Genomic DNA, 26,246 nt, shown 5'->3' with positions numbered 1-26,246 from the left:
GGGAGAGGCAGAGGGCATGGCCTGAGCAAAGGCCTGGAAGAATGGAGAGCCATGTGGGGTGTTGGTGATGGCATGTGGCTTACTGTAGTCAGGCTGTGGGTTGCACGGGCTTTCCCCCCAGAAACACGGAAAACCGAATATCCAGTGCCCCCACCACCACCACCCACTGGTCACTTTGGGGTAGGGAGAGGCAGGGTGGTACCTGTCCACTGCTGCTCGATGGCATGGACGTGGGCCTCAGTGAACTCCCAGCAATACGCCAGCTTCTTCCACTCATGAGGCCGCAGGTCCCTGGAGGCCAGTCGCCACAGCACAGAGTGGAATTGCTGCCTTTCCTGCAGATGGTCCTGCTTAAAGGTCAAGTTCTTCCTATAGGGATCCTTGGGGTCCTTGCGCAAGGGGTGATCCTGTGGAGCAGATCCCAAAAGTGCAGCTGCCATTTTGGGGGGAAATCCCTACTAGGCTCTCCCGTGGGAGTTTGGAGGGGCCCTAGCAGCATCTCAGGGCTGGGTGTGTGCTACTCGGGTTTCTTGCTCTGTGTCTTGCTTTGACTTTAGGAACCCCAGCAGCTCACACTGTTCCTCTGTCCAGAATTCCTTTTCTCACCTGCCTGTCCCTCAACTCCACTGTCACAGTCCAAAGATCACCCACATGCCACCTCTTACGGGAAGCCTTCCCAATTCCTCTTTTTTCTCTGGGTTTTTGTTACACAAGCGCAAGCAGACTCGGCGGCTGTGGCTAACACCAGTCAAGCCAAACCAAGGATAAGGCACTAACTAGATTTCCTGAATCCCAACAAGTAGTAAAGACGGGCTTACAGAATTCTTTCTATGCAAAGCAGGTGATAAAATGAGAAGTTACAAAAGAATTATGTGATAGCCTAAGTTAACCCCACAAAAGCCTTAATAAGCCCCTCTAAAGGACATGGGTAGAGTTATAGTTCTTAAAAAAGCTCAAGGGGGTTCTGGCATCTGTAGCTGCAAATCTTATATCCTGGTCAACAGTGGCCAGTGACTCGATGACCCAGGAGACTGGCTGTCTCCTGGGGAGGTTCCTCAGCAGGGTTCCTGGCTGCATCTGTGCATGGGATCATCTGAGAGCTTTAAGAACCACTGACTCCTGGGACACCTGGCTGGCTCATTTTGTGGAGCATGCGACTCTTGATCGTGGGGGTATAAGTTTGAGCCTCATGCTGGGTATCGAGATTAATTTAAAAAATAAAATATAGGGGCACCTGGGTGGCTCAGTGGGTTAAGGCCTCTGCCTTCAGCTCAGGTCGTGGTCCCGGGGTCCTGGGATGGAGCCCTGCACTGGGCTCTCTGCTCACCGGGGAGCCTGCTTCCCCCTCTCTCTCTGTCTGCCTCTGTCTACTTACGATCTCTCTCTCTCTCTCTGTTAAATAAATAAAATCTTAAAATAAAAATAAAGAATAAAATCTAATAAACAAAACAAAACTAGGATGCTTGGTCCCCACACCAGTGATTCTAATTGAATTAGCCTGCGGGTAGGAGGAAGGTTTGTGATTCTAACTGCCCAGATGCCTTAGCATAGAGAACTTTTCAAGTCTGAGGTGTTAGAATCAATATAGAGGAATCAGTTCATCAAACCCTTGGTATTAATATTTTGGGGTCACAGTTAGGAGTAACCTGCTGTATGAAAAGGGGCTGTAATGTTTCTGAGAATCTAATATGCCCATGAAAGAGAATATCTTATGATTCGTATTGAAATTTGTTACTGATTTTGAAATAGTGATTTTTATGAGCGGTACAGGAGAAGCTAAGTTTGCAAATAATATTGGAATGTTTAAGATATTTGAGATTCACTTTATAGGTTTAATTTACTGGATTCACTGGGATAATTTAAGAATTTAGGGGGCACCTGGGGTGCCTGGGTGGCTCAGTGGGCTAAAGCCTCTACCTTCAGGCTCAAGTCATGATCCCAGGGTCCTGGGATGGAGCCCCACATTGGTCTCTCTGCTCAGCAGGGAGCCTGCTTCCCCACCCACTCCTCACTACCTTCCTCTCTGCCTACTTGTGATCTCGGTCTGTCAAATAAATAAATAAAATATTAAAAAAAGAATTTAGGGGGCATCTGGGAGGCTCAGTCAGTTAAATGTCCACTCTTGATTTGAGCTCAGGTCATAATCTTAGGGTGTGGGATCGAACCTCGTGGTCTGCTTGGGATTCTCTCTCTTCCTCTTCCCCCACCTCCCTCTCTCTAAAAAAAAAAAAAAAAGAAAGAAAAAGAAAAGAAAGAAAGAAAGAAAAACTAAGGAAGCAAAGTGCTTTAAAAAAAAAATCTATCAGATTTAATCCGTCGCTTAAATTGTTTAAGATAGTTAATTTTTAAACATGGGCCCAAACATTAATCAAAAGCCTTCCTAGAAAATGGAAATTCCCACGATTCCTAAAAAATACCAGTTGTGTAAATGGAGTAAGATTTACAAAGTGAATTTAAAAGTTTAAGGAAAACTAGATTTATTTTATTTATTTTATTTTATTTATTTATTTTTTATTTAAAAGAGTAAGCAAGGAAGGGAGAGAGCACATGCATGAGTGGGGATAGAGGGAAAGGAAGAAGCAGACTTCCGGCTGAGCAGGGATTCCCGAGAAGGGACTCCATCCCAGGATCTTGGGATCTTGTCAGCGGAAGGCAGACACTTAACCAACTGAACCACCCAGGCACCCCAAGGAAAACCAGGTTTTAAAATTTGTTGATAAATTACTAATTTTTAAAAGTGAGGTAAATGCAAACATTATTTTCCAACTATAAAAACAACCTCAAAGACAAAAAACAAAAACAAAACAAAAGGCCCTCCCTACCTGACCCCATTTACTGGCGACTGGAAAAGCATGATCTTATATCTACTCTTCTTCCCCAGTTCCTCAGCAGGCATCACTAATCCATCCCGGCACTCTTTCCTTCTGGGCTCAGAAAGTTGCCTGGAGACAGTACCCCCAGCAGCAATCCCAGTCACCTGGGGATGGCAGTGAGCGGAAACCAATTTGCCATCTCGTTCCTCGCACACACAGGCATGCGCACATGCGTCCATCCGCCCGGCACTCTAATGGCATCCGTGCTACCTCCACTCTGGCACGGCCCCAGACTACTTTGGCTCACTCAGCTCCAGATGCTAATAGACAGCCGTGGTGGTGGGTAAGGTCAGGATTATCCCCTCCTTGGAAACAAGGGTGGGTAGTGCGGGGACCTGAATTGGGTCAGGGCTGGGGTTCAAAGCCAGCCCCACCTCACGCCTTGGCCGCTCCCTCTGCAATATGGACAGACCTTGTGCAGGGTGTCCCTACCTTCTCCCACGTGTAGAGGCGATCAGCCTTTATGATCATGTCCACGAGGCTGACGTGGTTGCTGCGAGCGGCCACTGCCAGGGCGGTTTTCCCTTGCTGCGAGGAAGAAGTAAGGGAAGCCAGAGCTGCTACAGGAGGGCTGTAGGGTGGCCTCTAGCACCTGCTGCAAACGTTCTGCCCCTAAGAAAGCGGCTTCCAGTAAAAAGGAGAGCAGAAATGTTTTCTGGGCATGACGAGGGGCATGGAAGGCATGGGAAGAATGAGGCAGTAATTCCAGCAACTGTCTCTTGTTTAGATTTAGGAAGTCTTAGAGCATATGAAACTCAGCCTGCATAACTCTTCAACATCACCTATGAAATAGGGGTCACCTGGCCTGCTTCTCAGCTGAAACCAGAGCCCAGAGAGGGGGACTGGGATCGTCAAGTCACGTCTGCCCGCCCCCCTCAGGCCTTTTGCTCCAGGCATCCCACACAGGGCTGGCCTCAATCTCCAGGCAGGTGCAGGGAGTTGGGAAGCTTCTCCTCGCACCTGGCCAGCTGCCCTGGGGCCCAGCTCAAGCCAGGGAGCCCCCCTCCAGGTCTAGCCTCAGGGCCTATTTCTGGCACCCCCCTTCACCCCCCACAGCTCTTCCACACACCATGTCAAGGATTGTGCAAGCCCCTTTCCCTCACAAGCTTGTGACCTCCTTAGCCTTATAACAAGTCATCAGCTCATCTGGAATCTCTGGCCACCTGAGGGAGTAGCACCCCCCCCACCCCGCCCCAGGCACAAAGAGCCAGGAAGCTTCCCTACCCCTGACCCACATGTAGGGGACTGTGAGACGGTGATGTGATACTTCTCTACTCCTCCCCCTCACCAATGGGCAACTCAAAGAGCTCAAAATCTGAGGGATCATGAAACAGAAGACAACCACCTCATAGTTCCAGACTAGCAGAAGGGCAGGCTAAGTCCTGAGGGACCTCAAAGGAGGAAGGGGAGGAGGGCTAGGAAGGCTTCCTGGTGGAAGCAGCATCTGAGCTAGTATATAAAGGATGGGAAGCTTTGGGGACGCCTGGGTGGCTCAGTGGGTTAAGCCGCTGCCTTTGGCGCAGGTCATGATCCCGGCGTCCTGGGATTGAGTACCGCATGGGGCTCCTTGCTCGGCGGGGAGCCTGCCTCTCTCTCCGCCTCTCTCTCCACCTCTGCCTGCCTCTCTGCCTGCTTGTGCGCTTTCTCTCTCTCTTTCTGACAAATATATAAAATCTTAAAAACAAAGAAAAGAAAAGAAAAGGATGGGAAGCTTTCAACAGTCTGAGAACAGGAGGTTTTTGTAGTAGGGTCTCTGGCAAAGAGGAAGCCATGAAAGCTTGAAACGGAGGCTGGTTGGGAGCAGATGTACCTTATCTCTCAGGTTCAAGTTAACCCCCGCGATGAGGAGCATCTCCGCTATGTCCTGCCTGGCATGCTCAGCCGCAAGGTGGAGGGGTGTCTGCTGCCTCTGGGGAAGAAGCCAAGGGGATAGGAGAGTAGAAAAGCATGTACAAGTGGCCCAAAACTCAAACCAGAACAGGTCCAAGGTGGGTACACTTCTAACTGCGTCTTAACAAGTTTCTCTAAGAAGTTATGGGAGGGAGTAAGATGGGTTTAGTCATAAACTCAGTACCAGAGAAAACTTGATAAAAACAAAAAAGCAGAACGAACAAAGGAAAAAAATACCACTTGCTAGCAAAGTCAATCTCTGTAACAAGCCCAGTATAATTCTTCTAGTCTTTAATGTAGAATGCTTTTGGTTTATTGATTTTACATGAGATCATCCCATCTATATATTTTGCATCCATTTTTCTACCAAACTTGTCCACATATTATAAAGCCCATTTTTAACAGCTCCATAGTAATCTGTGTCTAACCCATAATCTACCTGATCATTTCTCTATTATTAAATATTTGGGCCATTTGCAAATTGAAGATTGATAAGCAGTGTTGCAATGGGTATCTTTGTGCATGAGCTTCTAATGTATTTCTTGAGGCCCAATTCACTGAAGCGCAAAGCCTGATCATTTTGAAGGTATGTGCTGCATCTTGTCAAGTTGCTTTCCACTGCTTGTGGTTGTAGGTACAGGCACTGAGGACTACATGGTTGGGGGGAGGCATGTGGGGAACAGGAATTGAAAGGGCTCCTGACTGAGCACAACTTCAGGACTCAGGGGCCTCTTGTGACACAAGACTGCCCCACTCATCCCTGTCCTGGAAATTTTCCCAAAGCGGAGATTAAAAAAATCAGTGAAAGGAGACAGTAGAACGTAGGAAGATGTTTACTGGAGTGTTTGATGGACCATGGCAGCAACGTGGAAACCACCAAAATGTTCCAAATAGAGGAATGGTTGATAAAATGCCATTCCCTTCAACAAATATTCACACAGCTCTTTTACAAACTAAAGAAGTAATTTCTCAGCTCTGAGCCAGGCTAGGAGATGGCAGCCAAGCCCTGCCAGCCTGGGAGGGTGCCCAGAAGCCCTCCAGGGCCCAAATGGTTTCTGCAACCACTTACGTTGTCTATGGCATCCAGGTCGCTACCGGCATCGAGGAGGAGCTGGACCAAGGCAGGGAAGTTGTGTTTTACAGCTAGGTGCAGAGGAGAGACACCCTGCTGGGGGAGGAGACACATGGGTCATCCTATGGGTCCCTCCCAGGATGGCCCTCACAGGTTGGTAGGTTAGTGCTGGGGGTGGACAGAGGGAAGGCTGTATACAAAAAGTGCTTTTCGGTTTGGCCCTTTGTGCTCCTTGGAGGACATCATTGGCTCAAGGAATCCATAGCCCCAAAGGCTAAAACCCTGGAGTTTCTGCATTGTAAGTTGGGTGGGAGCCTGAAGATCCAAGTTTGAGACCTTGCTATCCCAGGAACTCACTATGTGACTGTGGGCAAGTCATTTCCCTTCTCCGGACTCTTCATCTAACAAGTGATGTTTCCTAAAAATTCTTTAATATCTCATTGAATCCACACATGAACCTAGGCAGCGTATATAGAAATGGTGTTACTAGTATTTTCTTCTTATGAAGAGGAACGCTGAGGTTCAGAAGACATAAATGACTTGCCCATAGCTAACAAGAACCTTGTGTTACTGGGAGTTTCTCCCCTGAGCACCGAGGTAGGTGCCGATTACTGTTTATGCGTGAAAGGAATGAATGAGAGAGTCAGCCGGGACCAGAACAGAGACCTCACAAGTCCAACACACATCCAAGGCCTCTCTCAAGGCTGGAAGACTCCTTCATCTATGGTCCCGTATGACTCCCTCCTGACCAATCGACAAAGTGGCGATACTGCCATCCTTGACACTTGGTGATATAGTGACACAGACATAGAGGAATAGTACAAAGCCAGTAAGATTGATGGTGGAAAAACACCCTCATATATTGAGTATAAAAAGATTATAGAACAGAACACACACAGACACACAAAATGATAAAAATGTCTTCTACCAATGTCTATTAGTTTAGGCCAGAAATTTTTAAAAATAAAAAAAATGAAAAAGGTTTATTGATATTGGAAAAGAAAATTTAAACTATATGATGATTTTGTAGGCAATGTGATTGTATATCTAGACAGGTTAAAAAAGTTATTACTCCCCCCCCCCAAAAAAAACTGTAGTAAAATTAATTCAAAGTCATACAGAAGATAAAACCCAAGTCAATAGCATTCCTGTTTTGAATCCCTACAAGAAATGACATATTTTTTAAAAGATATCTTCTCCATGACAGCCCAAAATACAAAGTATCTATGAAGAGTATAATTGTTAATGGACATATCAAAGGCAAAATAAAGCCATATAACATCACTGAGGGATAGAAAAGAAGACAAAGAAATAGCAAGACTTCATGCTCCTAGTGGAAATAAATTAGAAAGATGATCATATTCTCTTATAAGTTTAATGTGATCCCATACCCAAATTTCAATAAATACCAAAAAGGATTCTGAAACACATCTAGAAAAAAAAATTTTTTTTAAAGATTTTATTTATTTGTCAGAGAGAGAGTACAAGCAGGCAAAGTGGCAGGCAGAAGAGAAGCAGGCTCCCCGCTGAGCAAGGAGCCCGATGTGGGACTCAATCCCAGGACCCTGGGATCAGACCCAAGCTGAAGGCAGTGGCTCAACCAACTGAGCCACCCAGGCATCCCTAGAAAAAAAAATTTTTAAACCCAAGTAAAACTACTCTAAGAATTTCAACAGTGTCTTCAGATCATTGCTGAATGGCTGTGAAATCAAAATCCGACCTGAAAAATGTGCGCTGTGCCATTAAATGAGCAGAGACTGAAACTGGCTCAAATGCACATCTCAGGTGAGAAACAAGTTCTGGAAACTTGTCAGAACTAAAAGGACTGGCTTTCCAGGAAGCTGCAAACTATGGAGATAAGATAAGCAAATACACCAGATCTAGCCTCAGTTGTCCTGGAAACACATCTGGGGGAATGTGGTCTGAAAGGGGAGTAGAAAGAGAGAAAGTTGTTTTTAGTTGTTTTAGATTTTAGTTGTTTTACATTTTATTTATAAAAAACAAAAGAACGAAAAAGTACACAAGATACCTAGTGAAAGCCTTCTTCCACCCCTACCACCCATCTGTTACACTCTGCACTCCTAAACCCCACTGATTTTTTTTGGGGGGGGGGGTCAGAGAGAAAGAATGAGCAAGGGAGCAACAGGCAGAGGGAGAAGCAGGCTCCCCGCTGAGCAAGGAGCCTGATGCAGGCCTCCATCCTGGGACTCCAGGATCATGACCTGAGCCGAAGGCAGATGCTTAACCAACTGGTTAACCCAGGTACCCCCCAATAACTGTTTTTATTACACATATGAGCCACATCTTGCAGCAATCTGAAAGGACAGAGGAGGGCAGGGCATCCCTAAAAGAGACCAGGATGGCCCCATGCTGCAGTATTGGCTCATAGTATTGGCTCTATTGCCTTGCATCAGAGGGAGGGGACATCCATACTAGAGGCAGCCAAAGATCCCCAGCTAGCAGAACACTGGTCCTCCTGGACCAGCAGATAGAGGTAGCTGAAGTTGGTGAATGTTTAGCTGGTATTCATTCATTCAGTGAATATGTATAGATTGTCCACTGTGTGCAAAGTACATTCTAGGCTCTGAGGATCCAGCAGTGGACAGAACAGACAAAGCATCATCAGCAACAGCATCAGCAAAGAGTTTGCATTCTGTTGGGGAAAACTGACAATAAACACAAGAAACAACTTGTCCTATCAGTTGTGCCAAATGCTAAGAAGAAAGCAGATTCCCTCGGAGGCAGAAAGTCATCAGAGATGGGGGAACAAATGGGAGTGTCTGCTCTTTTAGAAGAGTGAACAGAGGTTGAGGTTGCCTCTGATGAACAGACACTAGGGGTGGCCGCTGTGTTAACTGAATCAGCCCTCAACAGGGGCGGAAAGAGCACGAAACCTCTACAGGAAACAGTTCATTGTAATAGTCCATTAAATTTAAGTATTTAATAAGATGTGTCACAGAAGGGAGGCTTATTAAGTAAGAGGTGTTGAGATAAGTAGTCAGCCATTTTGGAAGGAAAAATACACATCAATCCCTGTTTGATACCATAGATATTTAAAATTTGATTTTTTAAAAAATCTGATATTTAAAAAGTTGGCTTTTAAAATTTTATGGAGGGGTGTTTGGCTGGCTCAGAAGAGCATGCAACTCTTGATCTTGGGGTTGTGAATTCAAGCCCATGTTGGGTGTAGAGATTACTTAAATAAATGATAAATAAGATAAATCTTTAAAAATCAACTTATGAAAAAATTAGAAGAGAACAAATTATTTTGAAGTTAGGAGCAAAGAGATTCATTTACCAGGCATAGAAACAATATTAAAAAAGCAAAGGAAAAACATCATATTTGACTTGTTAGATCTTCACTCTTTAGGACTGTGTCTTTTGACACTGTTACTACCAGCAGATTATTTTCACTTTTTTAAAAAATGTAAATGTAACAAAAATAATATAAGTAAATATATAGGGGCAAACCTAGCCCAAATGAAAAGGTAAACAACTTACCAGGAAGAAATCTTTGTTGTCAACATTGGAGGCAGAGAGAGAGAGAGAGAGAGAGTAAATAAAGAAGAATATTTGTGCCAGGGTAGTAAAAATCTGGATGATTCTGTTTTCCAAACTTCCTTTTATGTTTCATTTCTTTAAAAAAATTTTTAAGTTCAACTTTGTTGGTGGGTTTAAAGTTTTATTCAAATATGTAGAGAGATATATTCCTACTGAAAAGTAAATATTGGGGCGGCTGGGTGGCTCAGTGGGTTAAGCTGCTGCCTTCGGCTCAGGTCATGATCTCAGGGTCCTGGGATCGAGTTCTGCGTCGGGCTCTCTGCTTAGCGGGGAGCCTGCTTTCCTCTCTCTCTCTCTGCCTACTTGTGATCTCTGTCTGTCAAATAAATAAATAAAATCTTTAAAAAAAAAAAAAAAGAAGAGTCAATATTAAAATCATTTTAATTATCTCCAAATAATTTATAGTCCTACAATGATTATTCTAAATCTTATATTAGTTTTTAAATTTTATTTATTTTTTTATTAATCTTTTTCTTATATAATGTATCATTTGTTTCAGGGGAATAGTTCTGTGTTGTTATTTTTTTTTTCATCATGATAATGTGTACTCTTTAATTCCCATGACCTGTTTTATCCATCCCTCCACCCATCTCCCCTCTGGCAACCATTAGTTTGTTCTCTAAAGTTAAGAGTCTATTTCTTGGTTTGCCCCTCTCTCTCTCTTTTTTTTTCCTTTGCTTGTTTGTTTTGATTCATAAATTCCACATATGACCAAAATCATGTGGTATTTGTCTTTCTCTAACTGACTTATTTCCTTAGCATTATATGTTCTAGCTCCATCCGTGTTGTTGCAAATGGCAAGATTTGGCTGAATAATATTCCATTTACTATATATACCACACTTTCTTTATCCATTTACCTATCAATGGACACTTGAACTGTTTCCATAGTCTGGCTATTGTAAATAATGCTTCAATAAACATAGGGGTGCATGTATCCCTTTGAATTAGTGGTTTTGTATTTTTCAAGTAAATATCCAGTAGTGCAATTACTGGATCATAGGGTAGCTCTATTTTTAATTTTTTGAGGAATCTCCACACTGTTTTCCAGAGTGGCTGCACCAGTTTGCATTCCCACCAACAGTGCAAGAGGCTTCCTTTTTTCCACATCCTCATGAACACTTGTTACTTGTGTTTTTTATTTTAGCCATTTTATTTTAGCCATTCTGACCTGTATGAGGTGATCTGTCATTGTAGTTTTGATTTGCATTTCCCTCATGATGACACATTGAGCATCTTTTCTTGTGTGTATTGGCCATCTGGATGTCTTCTTTGGAGAAATGTCTGTTTGTGTCTTCTGTCCATTTTTAAATTGGATTATTTGTTTTTTGGGTGTTGAGTCTTTATAGATTTTGGATCACTAACCCTTTATCAGATACGTCATTTGCAAATATCTTCTCCCATCCCATTGCCTTTTAGTTTTGTTGAGTGTTTCCTTTGCTGTACAGAAGCTTTTAATTTTGATATAGTCCCAATTGTTTATTTTTGCTTTTGTTTCCCTTGCCTCCAGAGACTTTCTAGAGAAAAGTAGCTATGGCTGGGTGCTTGTGGGGCTCAGTGCATTAAACGACCACCTTTGGCCCAGGACCCTGGGATCAAGTCCCACACTCAGACCCCTGATCAGTGGGGAGTCTGCTTCTCCCTCTGCCTGCCACTCCCCCTGCTTGTGCTCTCTCTCTCTCTCCCTTTCAAAAATAAATAAATGAAAATTCTTTTTTTTTTAAGATTATTTATTTATTTATTTGACAGAGAGAGAGAGAGATCACAAGTAGGCAGAGAGGCAGGCAGAGAGCGAGGAGGAAGCAGGCTTCCTGCTGAACAGAGAGCCCGATGTGGGGCTCAATCCCAGGATCCTGGGATCATGACCTGAGCTGAAGGCAGAGGCTTAACCCACTGAGCCACCCAGGCGCCCCATAAATGAAAATTCTTAACCAACTTAGCTACCCAGGCACGCCTTAATAAATGAAAATTCTTTAAAAAAAAAAAAAAAGTTGCTATGGCCCATGTCAGAGAAATTACTGCCTGTGTTCTCTTCAAGGACTTTTCTGGTTTCAGGTCTCACATTTAGGTCTTTTATCCATTTTGAGCTTATTTTTGTGTGTGGTGGAAGTGGTCCAGTTTCATTCTTCTGCATGTGGCTGCCCAGTTTCCCCAGCACTATTTGTTGAACAGATTCTTCTTCCCATTGTATGTACATTCCTCTTTTATTGAAGATTAATTGACCATGTAATTGTGGGTTCATTTTCTGTTCTATTTCATTGATCTGTGTTTCTGTTTTTATGTCAGTACTATACTGATTTAATTGCTACAGCTTTGAAATATAACTTGAAGTCTGGAATTATGATACCTCTAATTTTGTTCTCCTTTTTCAAGATTGTTTTGGTTATTCAGGGTCTTTGTGGTTCCATACAAATTTTAGGATTGTTTGATCTAGCTCTGTGAAACCTGCTGTTGGTATTTTGAGAGGGTTTGCATTAAATCTGTAGACTGCTTTGGGTGTTATAGACATTTTAATATTTGTTCTTCCAACCCTGAGCATGGAATGTCTTTCCATTTCTTTGCATCAACTTGAATTTCTTTCATCAGTGTTTTATAGTTGTCAGAGTACAGGTCTTTCACCTCTTTGGTTAAGTTTATTCCTAGATATTTTATTGTTTCTGGTGCAATTGTAGATGTGATTATTTTCTTAATTTCACTTTCTGCTATTTCATTATTAGCGTATAGGAATGCAACAGATTTCTGTACATCGATTTTATATCCTACAACTTTACTGAATTCATTTATCAGCCCTAGTAGTTTCTTGGTGAGTCTTTAAGATTTTCTGTACATTGTATCATGTCATCTGCAAATAATGAGAGTTTTACTTCTTCCTTACCAATTTGGATGCCTTTTATTTGTCTGTGTTGTCTAATTGCTGTGGCTAGGGCTTCCAGTGGTGCTAGTGGACATCCTTTCCTTGTTACTGAACTTAGTGGAAAAGCTCTCAGTTTTTCTCCATTAAGTATGATGTTGGCTGTGGATTTTTCATATAACACCTTGATTATGTTGAGATATGTTCCTTCTAGACCTACTTTGCAGAGGCCTTTTATCACAAATGGATATTGTACTTTGTTGTATGCATTTTCCACATCTATTGAAATAATATGGTTTTTATCCTTTCTCTTATTGATGTGATGTGGGATTGTTCTTTTAATTTCACTTTCTGCTATTTCATTATTAGTGTACAGAAATGCAAAAGGTTTCTGTATGTTGATTTGGTACCCTTAAGTTGATTTTTTTTAATATTTTATTTATTTGACAGAGAGAAATCACAACTAGGCAGAGAGGCAGGCAGAGAGAGAGGAGGAAGCAGGCTGTCTGTGGAGCAGAGAGCCCGATTCGGGGCTTGATCCCAGGACCCTGGGATCATGACCTGAGTCAAAGGCAGAGGCCCTAACCCACTGAGCCACCCAGGCGCCCCACCTTAAGTTGATTTTTTTTTTTAAGATTTTATTTATTTATTTGACAGAGAGAGATTACAAGTAGGCAGAGAGGCAGGCAGAGAGAGAGAGGAGGAAGCAGGCTCCCTGCTGAGCAGAGAGCCTGATGCGGGACTCGATCCCAGGACCCTGAGATCATGACCTGAGCCAAAGGCAGCGGCTTAACCCACAGGCACCCTTAAGTTGATTTTTTAATCGAAAAAAACACAACTCTCAGCTGGAAAAATAAACATGTGAGCATGTAGAAGGATAAAAGGTTAGGATATTTAAGAAGATGAACTTTATATGACTTTAGAACAAATTAGGCGGCAACAATACTTAAAATGCTATGGTACCAGCAAAAGATTACACATACAACTTATTGAAAGAGAATCACTTGCCCAGACATAGAGCCTATCATATATCAAAATGCAAATATGTGATAAAGGAAAGAATGAGAAAGTGCTAAGAAATGTTATAATTATTTAATAAATGTACCTGACATAGAAATATTTTAAAAAATTGGGAGGGGGAAATCTATTGAGTAATACATCATACTATATAAAAAAAAAATACAGTGTAGAGTACCCGGCTGGCTCCATCACTAAGCGTCTGCCTTTGGCTCAAATTATGATCCCAGAGTCCTAGGATGGAGGCCCACATCGGGCTCCCTGCTCTGCGGGAAGCCTACTTCTCCCTCTTCCACTCCCCCTCCTTGTGTTCCCTCTCTCTCTGTCAAATAAATAAAATCTTAAAAAAAAAAAAAATACAGTGTAGGAGAATTAAAGAGTCAAACATCAAAAATCAAATCATGGCTAGAAGATTCCTAAATTAAAATTCAAAACTTGTGGGGTGCCTGGGTGGCTCAGTGGGTTAAGGCCTGTGCCTTCTGCTCAGGTAGTGATCCTAGGGTCCTGGGATCGAGCCCCCGCATCGGGCTCTCTGCTCAGCAGGGAGCCTGCTTCCTTCTCTCTCTCTGCCTGCCTCTCTGCCTACTCGTGATCTCTGTCTGTCAAATAAATAAATAAAATTTTAAAAAAATAAAAATAAAAATAAAATTCAAAACTTGCATCAAGAATACCTGTGATTACACAAACAGTTACAACTTCGACATGTCGAAAAGTTGTTAGAGCAAGCAACAGCAACATATATTATGATCCAAGAGTAATAACCTCAAAGAAATTGGTTAAAGAAAATCCACACACGTATAGACAAAAGATTAGAAGAAATAACTCACAATAGAAGAACTTCAACTAGAAAAACAAATTCCTGGGAAAATTCAGGGTCAACAGCAATCAAAGAGATTCTAAATAAAGCAATAACAAAGAATCACTTAACTATGAAATTTATAGAAATGTTAATACCTAATATCGGTGAAAGGTCACTTATAAATTATTGGGGGCTACGTAATCTGACCTTTCTAGAAAGGATTTAACAAATTACATGAAGAATCACAATAATGTTTTTACCACCTGACCCAGAAATCCTATTTGGAGAATTCATATATGATGCAAAAGAAAATACAAAGTTACAAGCCATAAAGATGTTCATAAATCATTATTTATCCTGACAAAGTCAAAAACAAATACTCAACAGCTGAGGAACTGTTAAGTGTGATGTAGTCATTGAACCACATCTGGCATTAAAAATGGTTGCTAGAAAAAAATAAAATAAAAAATAAATAAATAAATAAATTTTTAAAAAATGGTTGCTAGAATGTCCACAATAGCCAAACTATAGAAAGACCCTGGATGTCCATCAACAGATGAATAGATAAAGAAGACGTGGTATATATGTACAATGGAATACGCAGCCATCAAGAGAAATGAAATCTTGCCATTTGCAACGAGGTGGATGGAACTAGAGGGTATTATGCTGAGTGAAAGAAGTCAATCAGAGAAAGACAATTTTCACACGATCTCCCTGATATGAGGAATTTGAGAGGCAACGTGGGGGGTGTTGGGGGTAGGGAAGGAAAAAATAAAACAAGTTGGGAACGGGAGGGAGACAAACCATAAGAGACTCTTCATCTTACAAAACAAACTGAGGGTTGCTGAGGGGTGGTGGGGAGGAATGGGGTGGCTGGGTGATGGACATTGGGGAGGGGACATTGAGGAGGGTATGAGCTATGGTGAGTGTTGTGAAGGGTATGAGCTATGGTGAGTGTTGTGAAGTGTGTTAGCCTAACGAAGGATTCACAGACCTGTACCCCTGGGGCAAATCATACATTATATGTTAATTTTTAAAAATGGTTGCTAGAAAAGCTAGCAACATAGTTTTGGATAGTTCCCACTGGACTCGAATCAAAATTCTGGTGTCTTGATGGTTAAAAACAAATAAGCATCCCCCTTTCCAGAATTCTGCCTTAGCCTGGATTCTTTATAGCTAGAGGTACTAGTACACATATGAAGAAACTGGAAGGGAATAAAGAAAAGTCATTGCTTTACTGGGTTGCTGGGATTAGGGATGCCTTCTTTCTCTCTGTTCCGATGAACTGTGCTATATTGTTCTTACTAATTTTAAATATAGTGCTTATTTAAGAAATGACCTCTAAAAAACAAATAAAAACAAAAGAAAAAGAAATGACTCCTTTCTAATTTAAACAATAGATAGTTCCTCATTTACATAATAGGACTAATAATAGTACCTAAAGATAAAGAAACAAAGGCCCAGGGAGGTCAAAGCAACTTGCTCAAGGTCATTCAGTTTGTGACAGGCCCTGCCAGGCCTCAAAGCCAGGTTGTCTAACAAAGTCTGTGTCTAAACCACAAGAATATACTGTCCCCTGTGAGTGTACCACACAACATAAGCAAAAAATGAACAGCCAAGAGGCTAGATTTGTAAAATAAAAGACCATCACTAAGTCTCAATGGCTAAATAAGTGGAGAACACATGCGAATAACTCACTTGGGAGAAAATGCACCTTGTTTGCTAACCCTGTCCTAGAAAAAAGCTTATCTGACCCTCCCTCATGCTAGCTACCAGGCCCTCCAGTCCTGGCCCTCATCCCAACCCCAGGGGCCCAAAGCACCTGTCTGTGCTGTGCTTTATCAGGGAAGTCATGGGGACTTTGCAGTGGGGACCCCTTCAACCCAGGCCCCCACACTTACATGATCAGCCATGTTGGTGTGGCCTCCTGCGTGGATGAGGGTCCGGGCCATGTCTTCAGAGCCACCGAGGACTGCATAGTGGAGACAGCTCTGTTTTTTCTAGAGGGAAAAAGGCATCAGTGCCCTGTCCTGAAAGTCCCTCACAGTGGGGCTTTGGTATCCATTATTCCATTTGTCTGTCTGTCTCTCTCTCTCTCTCTCTCTCACACACACACAAACACACACCCCTCTGGGATGATTACCCTCTTGAACCCTGAGGCTGGAGAAATCAATGCCTTGCCCAGGCCTGGTGACTAGTAAAAGGAGCTCACCATGGTCCTGGCTTCTCCCCACTTCCTGTCACAAACTGCAGAACATACATCAAAGCCCACACAACTCCTAGGCTGGTAAAGACATGCGGGGTATACTCAGGTTTTCAAAGAGGGGAGCAAGTAAGATTTGCCAGCACAAAGCAAACTGTACCTGGTACACACAACCCTGCCAGAGCTGGTCTCAGCCGTCCAGTCGGGAGCCGGGAAGCACTGGGGCAAGGCTTCATCCCGATGGGCCTTCTGAGTGCCCCCTTTCAATCCAAGCCCACCCCCAGCCAAACAGCAACCCACATGAGCTACCCCGCTCCGCTCCACCAGGCGGACCCCTCTAGACGACCAGCTGTCCCAGACTGCCCAGACTGTTCCCCAGGACTTTCAGTTTGAAAACCAGGGCAGTGTGAGGCAAACTGGGACGAGCTGCTCACTCTCCCAAAGTCCTGTCTGAACTGTGCACAGGGTGAGTGGGAACTAGTCCACCTCCCAGCCGGAAATGTAATCACTTTGAGTCAGCCCCCATTTCAGAGGCCCTGCGAGGGGTGAGGTGTCCAGATAGAATGTGTCCCCTGCCAGAAACTGCAAACCAAGGCGAGAGCACAGGGCCCAGGGCAGTGGGCAGCTCCAGCCCTGCCCATGTCCACCAGATGGACACGACCTCCCCGGTCCCTAAACTCCTATGCTGCTCCTGCTAGGGACATGGGCTTGACACTTCACCTCTACGTCCCCTCCCAGTCCCGAGCACTGCTCTGGGCGTAGAGAAAGGGCTGCTGCTCAAAGAGGAGCAGCACGCAGATGTGAGGACGCACGGGGTTTCCCTGGGGCAGCTACTTTCCCCCTCAGGATGGCTCTTGGTCCCATCCCAACACCCTAGGGCAGCAAAGTGTACCTGCTAGGGAAATTCTGCAAATTAAGTGTTTTGTGACTTACGAAGTAGTATTCACGTTTGGGGGAGGTTAACACTGATGTTATTGAATTTACATTTGCCATTTTGCTACTTATTTTCTACATGTTTCCTGTCCTTTTTGTTCTTCTGTTTCTCCTTGATTGCCTTCTTTTGTGTTAAACATTATTCGCATACTATCTTAATTCCCGGGCTTTTAAACTGTTTTTGCTATTATATTTTATTTATTATTATTGCTTTATTATTGAAATTTAGAACATATAGAGAATTCCAAACTCTGAAGCTATTCAATCAGTGAAGAGAGATTGTCATTGATCTAAAAGTAAAAAGCAGGGGCGCCTGGGTGGCTCAGTGGTTTGGGCTGCTGCCTTCGGCTCAGGTCATGATCTCAGGGTCCTGGGATTGAGCCCCGCATCGGGCTCTCTGCTCCGCAGGAAGCCTGCTTCCCTCTCTCTCTCTCTCTCTCTCTGCCTGCCTCTCTGCCTACGTGTGATCTCTGTCTGTCAAATAAATAAATAAAATCTTAAATAAATAAATAAATAAATAAAAGTAAAAAGCAAAACAAAACAAAAAACGGCAACTCCCTACCTAAGGCCAGGACACACAGAGAATTTCCAGTGGCTGCTTAAGGAGTCAGTAGTGAGGTAGAGAGGAGGCCTGTCCTGGGCTCCAGCTCTGGGCGCTGGGGTGGCTCATGCACAGGCAAGGCAAACCTTCCAGGCCATGAGCTCTGCAGTCTAGGGAACAGGCTTTTCAGCCTCAGCTTGGCTTTTTGCTGGCTTGTAACCGGTGAAAGTCACTGGATCTCTCTAAGCTTCTGATTCTTCATCAGCATAACAGGGGGAATTTTTCTGAAGTAACTTGTAAAGGGGGCCCACAAAATATCAAGTACCCAGCAATAAGAAGACACAAACAGGTGTCAAGCTTCTAGCACCCCTGAATGCTGGGAGGTATATTTACTCCTCCCAGCAATGGAAGAACGTGACTACATAGCGTCCCCATTTTATAGCTGGGAGATGAGGCTCATCGAATTGAAGTGACTTGCCCTCGGTCACAGGGCTCAGCAGCGGAAAAGCCAAGAGCAGACCCCCGGGGCCTGAGGCCTGAGGGCCCCTATTTACACACATTCAGGAATCATTGGCAAGGTTAGAGTTAGGGTTCAGAAGCCAAGGGCAGACATCTGTCCCCCGGGGGAGGACTGACTACCTGGGTGAGGGCATTCACACAGCTCCCAGCCTCAAGGAGCAGCTGTACACAGTCAGGGTGGACACCTTCAGCCGCCGCGTGCAGGGCAGTCAGACCTTCCTGAAACACACGGGGCGAGTGTGAGGATGGCAGGGAGGCTGAGGCCAGACTCTGAGATGAGAGGACCCCTTGCGCTAGGGCTCCAGAGCACTAGGAGCTCTCCATGGTCATGCTACTGAGGACAACAATCTGGGTCATTTTCCGTGGTTCCCTGAGCCCCGTACCCGATTTTCTCACGTTGAGGAGCATGTGATACATTGGCTTCCGCCTCCACATCCCTGCTCAGGGTCTCACCCTCCAAGCTGCCCCGCCCCCTGCCCTCGGTCTATGCCTTCTCACTCCAGGAAGCCTCTAGCAGGGGACAATCAGGCTGCACCTTGGGCCGTCCGTTCCTTGAAAGCAGGGAGCAAGCAAGCGTCTCTGCCTCCTCTGGGCGGTGACTCACCGCGTTCTGCTCCTCCAGGTCCAGCCTGATGTCCACAAGCCGCTGCAGCACAGCCAGGTGGCCCCGGCCGGCAGCCAGGTGAAGGGCCGTGTTCCCCTCCTGCAGGCAGAAGGACTCCCGAGGGACTGGTAGAATCACAGACCCTTGAAGGCCCTGGGGACCTGCTGGAAATGCCCCTCATTGTATAGACATGGAAGCTGAGGTCCAGAGAGGGGAAGTGACACATCTAGGGTCACAGAGCAAGTCTATGAAAAACTGCAGCCCCGAATGCTGGGCCAATGTCTCCCTGCCCCTGAGAAATATGCCTCGAACTACAGCCAGGGGCACTTCCAAGGTCCAAGTCTTGGTCTTTCCTTACATTTGAAGGCAGACACAATACGTGGGGGTAAAAAAATCCCTACTTTGCATGCCCCTGTCTAAAGCCAGTCCCTCCTTGAGCCATCCTAGATCCATCCCCTCCCCCTGCTCAAGGCCACAGCTCCAAGGACTGTCCTTGGCGCTCAGGATGTGCCCAGGCAGCCAGCTGCATGGCCCAGTTCAAGGTGGTAGCTTCTCATTGAAGACTGTGGCCCTGCTGACCACACTATTTAAAACTGCAACTCCAGGGGCACCTGGGGGGCTCAGGCACTGCCTTTGGCTCAGGGCACAATGTCGGAGTTCTGGGATCGAGCCCTGCATTGGGGCTCAGTGGGGAGTCTGCTGCTTCTCCCTCTGCCCATCCCCTTATCGCTTGTGCTGTCACTCATGTGTGTGCTCTCTCCCTCTCAAATAATAAAATCTTAAAATAAAGCTGCAACTCTCAGGGGTGCCTGGGTGGCTCAGTGGGTTAAAGCCTCTGCCTTCAGCTCAGGTTGTGATCCCAGGATCCTGGGATCAAGCCCTGCATCAGGCTCTCTGATCGGCAGGGAGCCTGTTTCCTCCTCTCTCTCTCTGCTGCCTCTCTGCCTACTTGTGATCTGTCTGTCAAATAAATAAATAAAATCTTTAAAAATACATATAAAAAAAAAAAAACCTGCAACTCTCACCCTCCTGTCCTCCTGATCACCTAATCTTGCTGGACTTTTCCTTCCCTTTTCCCCCCATAGCACTGATAAACTAACACACTATAATTTGCTTGTATACTGTGCTTATTGTTTATAACAAAAACACCTCAAGGGCAGGGATTGCTATTTTTGTTCTCCAGTGTTTCCCCAAGTGCCTAGAATAGGGTCTGGGGCATGTGGCAGACATTCAGTAAAATATTTGTCCAATGAGTAAATACTGTGATGGAGAGACTGACATGTGACTCCTGGCACTTGAGAGCCACAGGGCTGGTGGCTGTCTCACACTTGAGAAGTCTAAAGGTGATGCGACACAGCCAAGGGAGATGGCTCCCCTGGGTGTGGCAAAGGGCACGCTGCTCTTTGTATCAGAAGTGGCTCTTGCCAAGCGCAGATTGGGGTTGTTCTTAACGGGATCTTTCTGCAGGGCAGCTGGAGGCTCAGTCAGTTAAGGGTCTGACTCTTGATTTCAGCTAAGGTCATGATCTCAGGGTCCTGAGATGGAGACCCATATCAGGCTCCAAACTTGGCGGGGAGTCTGCTTCTCTCCCTCTGCCCCACCTTCCCCTCTAAAAATAAAGAAATCTTTTTTTTTTTTTAATGGGATCTTTCTGCAGAGGTCAAGTAGATGGTGAAGGGGGTCCCAGCAAAGAGGAAGAAAGCTAGAAGAGGCTAGCCAGAGAAGCAGATTCCCCAGTGAGCCAGAAGCCCAAGACAGGGCTCGATCCCAGCACCCCAGGATCACGACCGAGCTGAAGACAGATGCTTAACTGACTAAGCCACCCAGGTGTGCCAATATGGGCAAGCAATTTTGAAAGCTTCTTTCTAGAATTTCTGATTACAAAATTCTGGGTAAGGATCAAAGCTGGGCTTTTCTTGCTTTCCAGTTTGTGTGCCCCCACCCTCCTGGCACCCTGAGTGCAATCCTATTATTACCTCTGAGCTAGATGCATCCTGGCAGGGGCTGTCCTTCACTCCTTTCTGTGCTCCTGGTTCCTGGCCAATAGCCATCACAACATAGCCCAGAGCATGACCTGCTTAGCCCCTTTCCAGAATGAAGGAAATCAGCCTGATTTGATTCTCAGGACTAAGAGGATGAGTGTGAACAGCTGGATTCCATGCAAACCCCAAGGGCTCAATGCCTCAGGAGGCAGTAGCCCTGGGCGGGGCATCAGCCCAACCTCTGTGTTGCTCTGTGACCTTGGCTAAAGCATCCCCCTCTCTGGACCTCCCATCTATAAAACGAGAAGGTCGAACTAGTCCCCAGTGAAGGACACTTGCCGTTCTAAGCCCCTGTGTGCATTTGCCTATCATTAGCTTATAAACAGAACTCCTCTATCCCGGCCAAGCACATTAATCAGAAGATTAATAATGGAGTTTGTCCCTTTATTGGAGCGTTGTTTGGAATTTGCTGCAACATACTTGCCTAATGATTCACAATGGCCCACTGATAAGAGTCATTTTCAGGATAGTCTCCACTGGCCCAGCCCTCAGCTCTCCTCAGACTGGTGAAATCCTGCCTGAAGCTCTCCACCCTCCGCCAACTGCTCCCTCCTCCAGGCTTTCATCCTATTTCTGTCATGACCACTTAGATGACTAAATGACACAGAAGGTAAATAACCAGGAGGTACATGGCTACCACCATCCCCTAACTCTTCTCCTCACTCCCAGCACCAGACAGCCCCAAGGGCATCAAAATCCTGTCAAACCCACCCTGGCAGCACCACCGGCCAACAGACTTGCCATCCCAGCTCCCCACAGCTGGCCACAACTTTCTACCAATGTGGCCACCCAGGTTCCTTGAATGAAAACCTGTGTCTCAGAGATCTTTGGGCTCCTCACGTGAGTGCAGCACAGGACGGGCCCATAGCACTCGCTCGAAAAATGCCTGCCAGACAAACATCAGACCCTCTCTGGTCCTTAAGCCGTCTGCCCCTCCAGCATGCCGGCGCCAGAAGTTGGTGCAGGTCAGCCGCCAGCGCCCACCCTGGTCAGGAGCCCAGAGCTTGGACTGCCCCTGGAACCCAGTTACAGTACCTTGTCTTTCACACTGTGGTCACAGCCAGAGCCCACAAGGAAGTCCAGAGCATCCAGCTGCCCGTGCTCGGCCGCCCGGTGGAATGCCGTCCTTCCCAGCTGACCAGGTAGGAAAGAAAGTGACCCTTCTGTACCCTGTAGGAGGCACACTGCCCACCTAGCCACCCACTCAGGGCTTGCAGGGGCCTCTCTTGCCTCAGGAACTCTCCCCTTCCATTGCCCTTCACACCTGACCTGGAAAGCCCAGACCCAACTTTCCAGCAAGACCTACTGGGTCGTCCCCCCTCCCCCCAGCTCACTGAAATCCTTCTGTGGCTCCCTGCTGCCTGCTGAATACAGGACCAATTTCTAAGGCGTGAAGTGGTGGAAATTTCCACAAAGGGGCTCCCAACATGGCCCTGGCTCCCCCTCCCAAAATTCCAGTCCATCTCAACTCACATTCAAAGGGCCCTTTTCCAGTTCTAAAGCCCTAACAATGTTCTTCTATTTACAAAATCTCCCTGCTTTCCAATCTTACCAACAAAATCCAGTTTACTCACTAAATGCCACCTCCTCTAGGAAGCAGGAAGCAGTGGCTCCCATCTCTCTAACCTGTCCTCTCTGAGGGAACTGACCATTTTCCTCCTGTGTCCCACTCATTTGTGCCCTAACACCCCTTCTAGACCAGCAGTTCCCTGAAGTGGAGTCCAATCTGCACTACCCATAGCTCAAAAGGATGCACTTAAGGAATGGGCAAGAGTGGCCCCAGGAGCCCCAAACCCAATGGGAAGGACAAGCAGCCTCGAGGCCACTCTCACTTTGTCAGCATGGTCCAAGGGCACGTCCTCCAGGTCCTCCATTATGAACGCCAGCACCGGCATGTGGCCTTTTTGGGCTGCACAGTGTAGTAAGGTCAGGCCGTCCTGGAAACAAGGTGGTAGACCAGGGTGGTCCCTACAGTCTATGAAGAGGGCCCTTCTCACACCCTGGCTCTCTCGCAGACGGTGAGTGTTTGCAACCCAGAGCACAGCTTTCCCATGGAAACAACACAGTATGTAAATGGGGATGGGCCCCTGGGCCACCACAGGTGCCCACTCAGCCTCACTGGGGCTGGTGGGAGTCAGGATGCCAGAGTCCCAATCCCAGCTCCAACACTGGTCAGCAGTGCAGTGCGGTCTTGAACAAGTTATCTGTACCTCCACGAGCCTCCATTTTCTCCTAGGTTAAATCAGGATAACCCCAGACTACCTCAGTGGGTTGCTGAGGGGGTTGGACAGCATCACCTACAGAAAGTTTTTTATACCCTGATAAATAACTCAGGATGTAAGGTGAGGTCGTACAGCATTGACAGTCCCTAGAATAACCCCCCCCCCCAACATTCTTCCATGTTTACAACATCTGCTTGTCTTGATAGGGCCCCACATGAGAAATAAGGTGACTAAAGTCCCCAGGATCTGTCTCTAGGAGGTCACCTCCTCACGTTTGGGGAGGGCTGAGAGCTGATGGGGTCTGCAGGGTCTAGGAGGTGTTGAAAAAGGAGAAAGTATACTCATGATGGAGTCACTTGTGCTAAGGCCCACCCACATCACCATTCCTAACCTAACTACAGCCTCAGCCTCTCCCAGATAAGTAATCTTTTTTTTTTTTTTTAAGATTTTTATTTATTTATTTGAGAGAGAGACAGTGAGAGAGAGCATGAGAAGCAAGAAGGTCAGAGGGAGAAGCAGACTCCCCATGGAGCCGGGAGCCCAATGCGGAACTCGATCCCGGGACCCCGGGACTGTGACCCGAGCCGAAGGCAGCCGCTCAACCAAACCAGCCACCCAGGCGCCCCCAGATAAGTAATCTTAACCAGTCAGTCTGGAATTTCCTGGTTAACACTGGGGAAGAAATCCACCTGACAGACCCCCCCACCCCACCCCCACCACTGGCCCCCAAAGGAAGGTGATCTTGCCTAAAACAATCCAGTCTTTGCTAGAATAACTTCCTTGCCTCACTGCCTTTTGCCTATAAAAGTCTTTCATTTTGCACAGCTCCCCAGAGCTCCCTTCTGTTTGCTAGATGGGATGCCGCCCAATTCATGAATCATTGAATTAAGCCAATTAGATCTTTAAATTTACTCACTTGAATTTTGTTTTTTAACAGAGGAGAAGTGGCCACAAAAGAGGTGTAGGCTGGAAGAAGGTCTCTTGGACCCAGAAGCAATATTTAAGTGAGGGACATTTGCAAATCCTACGTTTATAGCCCAGAGCTTCTATCAAGGCCTTGCATTATAGCTGGAGTGTTTGGAGCCCTGTTTTTCAAATGGATTGCAACCATCGATGGGTCATAAAAATCAATATACTGAATGATGTTGTACATTTTGACAGTGCTTTGGATTACACTGGAGTAAAATCTGTCAAATCTCAGTGACTATGAACTTAAGATTTCTATATTTCATTTTAGGTAAAGAAATTGAATTCTAGTTAAAGTTATGCATGCTGAAGTATTTAGAGGTAAGTATAGTGATGTCTGTAATTTATTTTGAAATGATTCCAAAATTTATAAAGAACTCTAAAAGCTCATCAATGAGATATTAAACAACCCAATTAAAAAATCATTTGGACACAAAGAAGGTATATGGATGGCAAATAAGCACATAAAAAGATACCTAACATCATTAGTCATTATTGAAATGCAAATTAAACTCATAGAATTTTTGGGCGCCTGGGTGGCTCAGTGGGTTAAGCCGCTGCCTTCGGCTCAGGTCATGATCTCAGGGTCCTGGGATCGAGTCCCGCATCGGGCTCTCTGCTCAGCAGGGAGCCTGCTTCCTCCTCTCTCTCTGCCTGCCTCTCTGCCTACTTGTGATCTCTGTCTGTCAAATAAATAAATAAAATCTTAAAAAAAAAAAAAAACTCATAGAATTTTTTTTAAAGATTTTTATTTATATATTCGACAAAGAGAGAGACATCACAAGTAGGCGGAGAGGCAAGTAGGGGAAGGGGAGGGGGAGCAGGCTCCCCGCTGAGCAGAGACGACAACCAACCCCCCTTATCAGCTTGATACTGGGATCCTGACCTGAGCCAAGGCAGAGGCTTAACCCACTGAGCCACCCAGGCGCCCCTAAAACCATAGAATTTCTAACAATAGAGTAGGTAAGGGGGTAAAATGCTAACATTCCAGTGGAGAAACCTGGCTAAGACCACATAACCACATGATCAAGTGTGAAATTATGGTTTATAATAAGAAATACGTATTTCGTCCTGTTTCTGGCACAGAGCTCCTAAAATCCTTGGAATTTTCTAAGTGTACAGAGTGATTAAAGTGTCTATTGTTATGTTAATTTGCTGGCAAGGAAAGCCCAAGGTAACCTGAAGATGGGGGCTGGTTTCCTGGGAAACCAATTCAATTAGAGAGTTAGAACTTTCAGTCCCACTCCCTGACCTCTAGGGAGGGGAGAGAGGCTGGAGGTTGAGTCAATCACCAATGACCAAGGACTTAATCTATCAAGTCAGTGAAATGAAGCCTCTATAAAAATGCAAAAGGACAGGGTTGGGAGAACTTCCAGGTTGGTGAACAAAGAATGCATCCACAGGCTGGATCCCACACTCCTCAAGGACAGAAGTTCCTTTGTTCGCGACCTCACCCAGGTGTCTCTACATCTGGCTATTGATTTGTGTCCTTTAATATCCTTTGGAATAAATTTGGGATCCAGTGAGTAAACTTGTTTCATGAGTTCTGTGAGCCCCTCCAGCAAATTAACCAACCCTAATGAGAAGGTCATGGGAACCTCTGATTTATAGCCAGTCGGTCAGAACCCCAGGTGAGGGACTGACTTCTGTAATGGGGGTGGTCTTGTGGGACTGAGCCCTTAACCAGGGGAATCTGATGCTATCTCCAGGCAGATAGTGTTGGAATTGGGCTAAATTTGTGGGACCCCCAGTCAGTGTCCATTGAGAATTGAACTACTTGTGATATGGAAAAACACACACATTGGAATTGGGGTCAGAACTGGATCAAGGTAACATCACCAGTGACAGGCCATATTGTTACTGATATCTCTTCTATCAAGACCTACAAAATAGAGGCTGCCCAGTGACCTGGCCCAGGTCACAAATCTGAACCTACTTCAAGGGCACCTGGGTGGCTCAGTCAGTTAAATACCTGCCTTCAGCTCAGGTCATGATCCCAGGGTCCGAGGCTCTAACCCTGCTTGTCAGGTTCCCTGCTCAGTGAGCATGGTGTCTGCTTCTCTCTCTCCCTCTGCTCCTCACTGCTGCTTGTGTTCTCTCTTTCTCTCAAATCTATCTATCTATCGATCTATGTATATAAATCTACCTCAGCCT

At 45.5% G+C, this 26,246-nt stretch overlaps 1 protein-coding gene across 2 annotated transcripts in view; it reads right to left on the bottom strand.

The window, feature by feature from the left end:
• ANKDD1A (ankyrin repeat and death domain containing 1A) overlaps positions 1 to 26,246 on the bottom strand; it is a 42,517-nt gene that overhangs the window by 4,560 nt on the left and 11,711 nt on the right. The window contains exons 4-12 of one of the 2 annotated variants that reach the window (XM_045067449.1): positions 22,737 to 22,841; positions 21,940 to 22,038; positions 18,863 to 18,961; positions 18,379 to 18,477; positions 15,964 to 16,062; positions 5,833 to 5,931; positions 4,684 to 4,782; positions 3,306 to 3,401; positions 203 to 407 (exon numbers count right to left, since the gene is read on the bottom strand). In XM_045067449.1, coding sequence (XP_044923384.1) covers positions 203 to 407; positions 3,306 to 3,401; positions 4,684 to 4,782; positions 5,833 to 5,931; positions 15,964 to 16,062; positions 18,379 to 18,477; positions 18,863 to 18,961; positions 21,940 to 22,038; positions 22,737 to 22,841 — 1,000 coding nt within the window. The remainder of the gene's footprint in view (positions 1 to 202; positions 408 to 3,305; positions 3,402 to 4,683; positions 4,783 to 5,832; positions 5,932 to 15,963; positions 16,063 to 18,378; positions 18,478 to 18,862; positions 18,962 to 21,939; positions 22,039 to 22,736; positions 22,842 to 26,246) is intronic. The other variant, XM_045067450.1, reaches the window with a different exon arrangement.

This window comes from Mustela putorius, unplaced genomic scaffold (genome assembly GCF_011764305.1).
Source record: "Mustela putorius furo isolate JIRA1106 unplaced genomic scaffold, ASM1176430v1.1 tig00003896_pilon_pilon_pilon, whole genome shotgun sequence".
Lineage (NCBI taxonomy): Eukaryota > Metazoa > Chordata > Mammalia > Carnivora > Mustelidae > Mustela > Mustela putorius.
The sequence above is the reverse complement of the archived record's forward strand: the minus strand, read 5'-3'. Positions and strand labels throughout refer to the sequence as shown.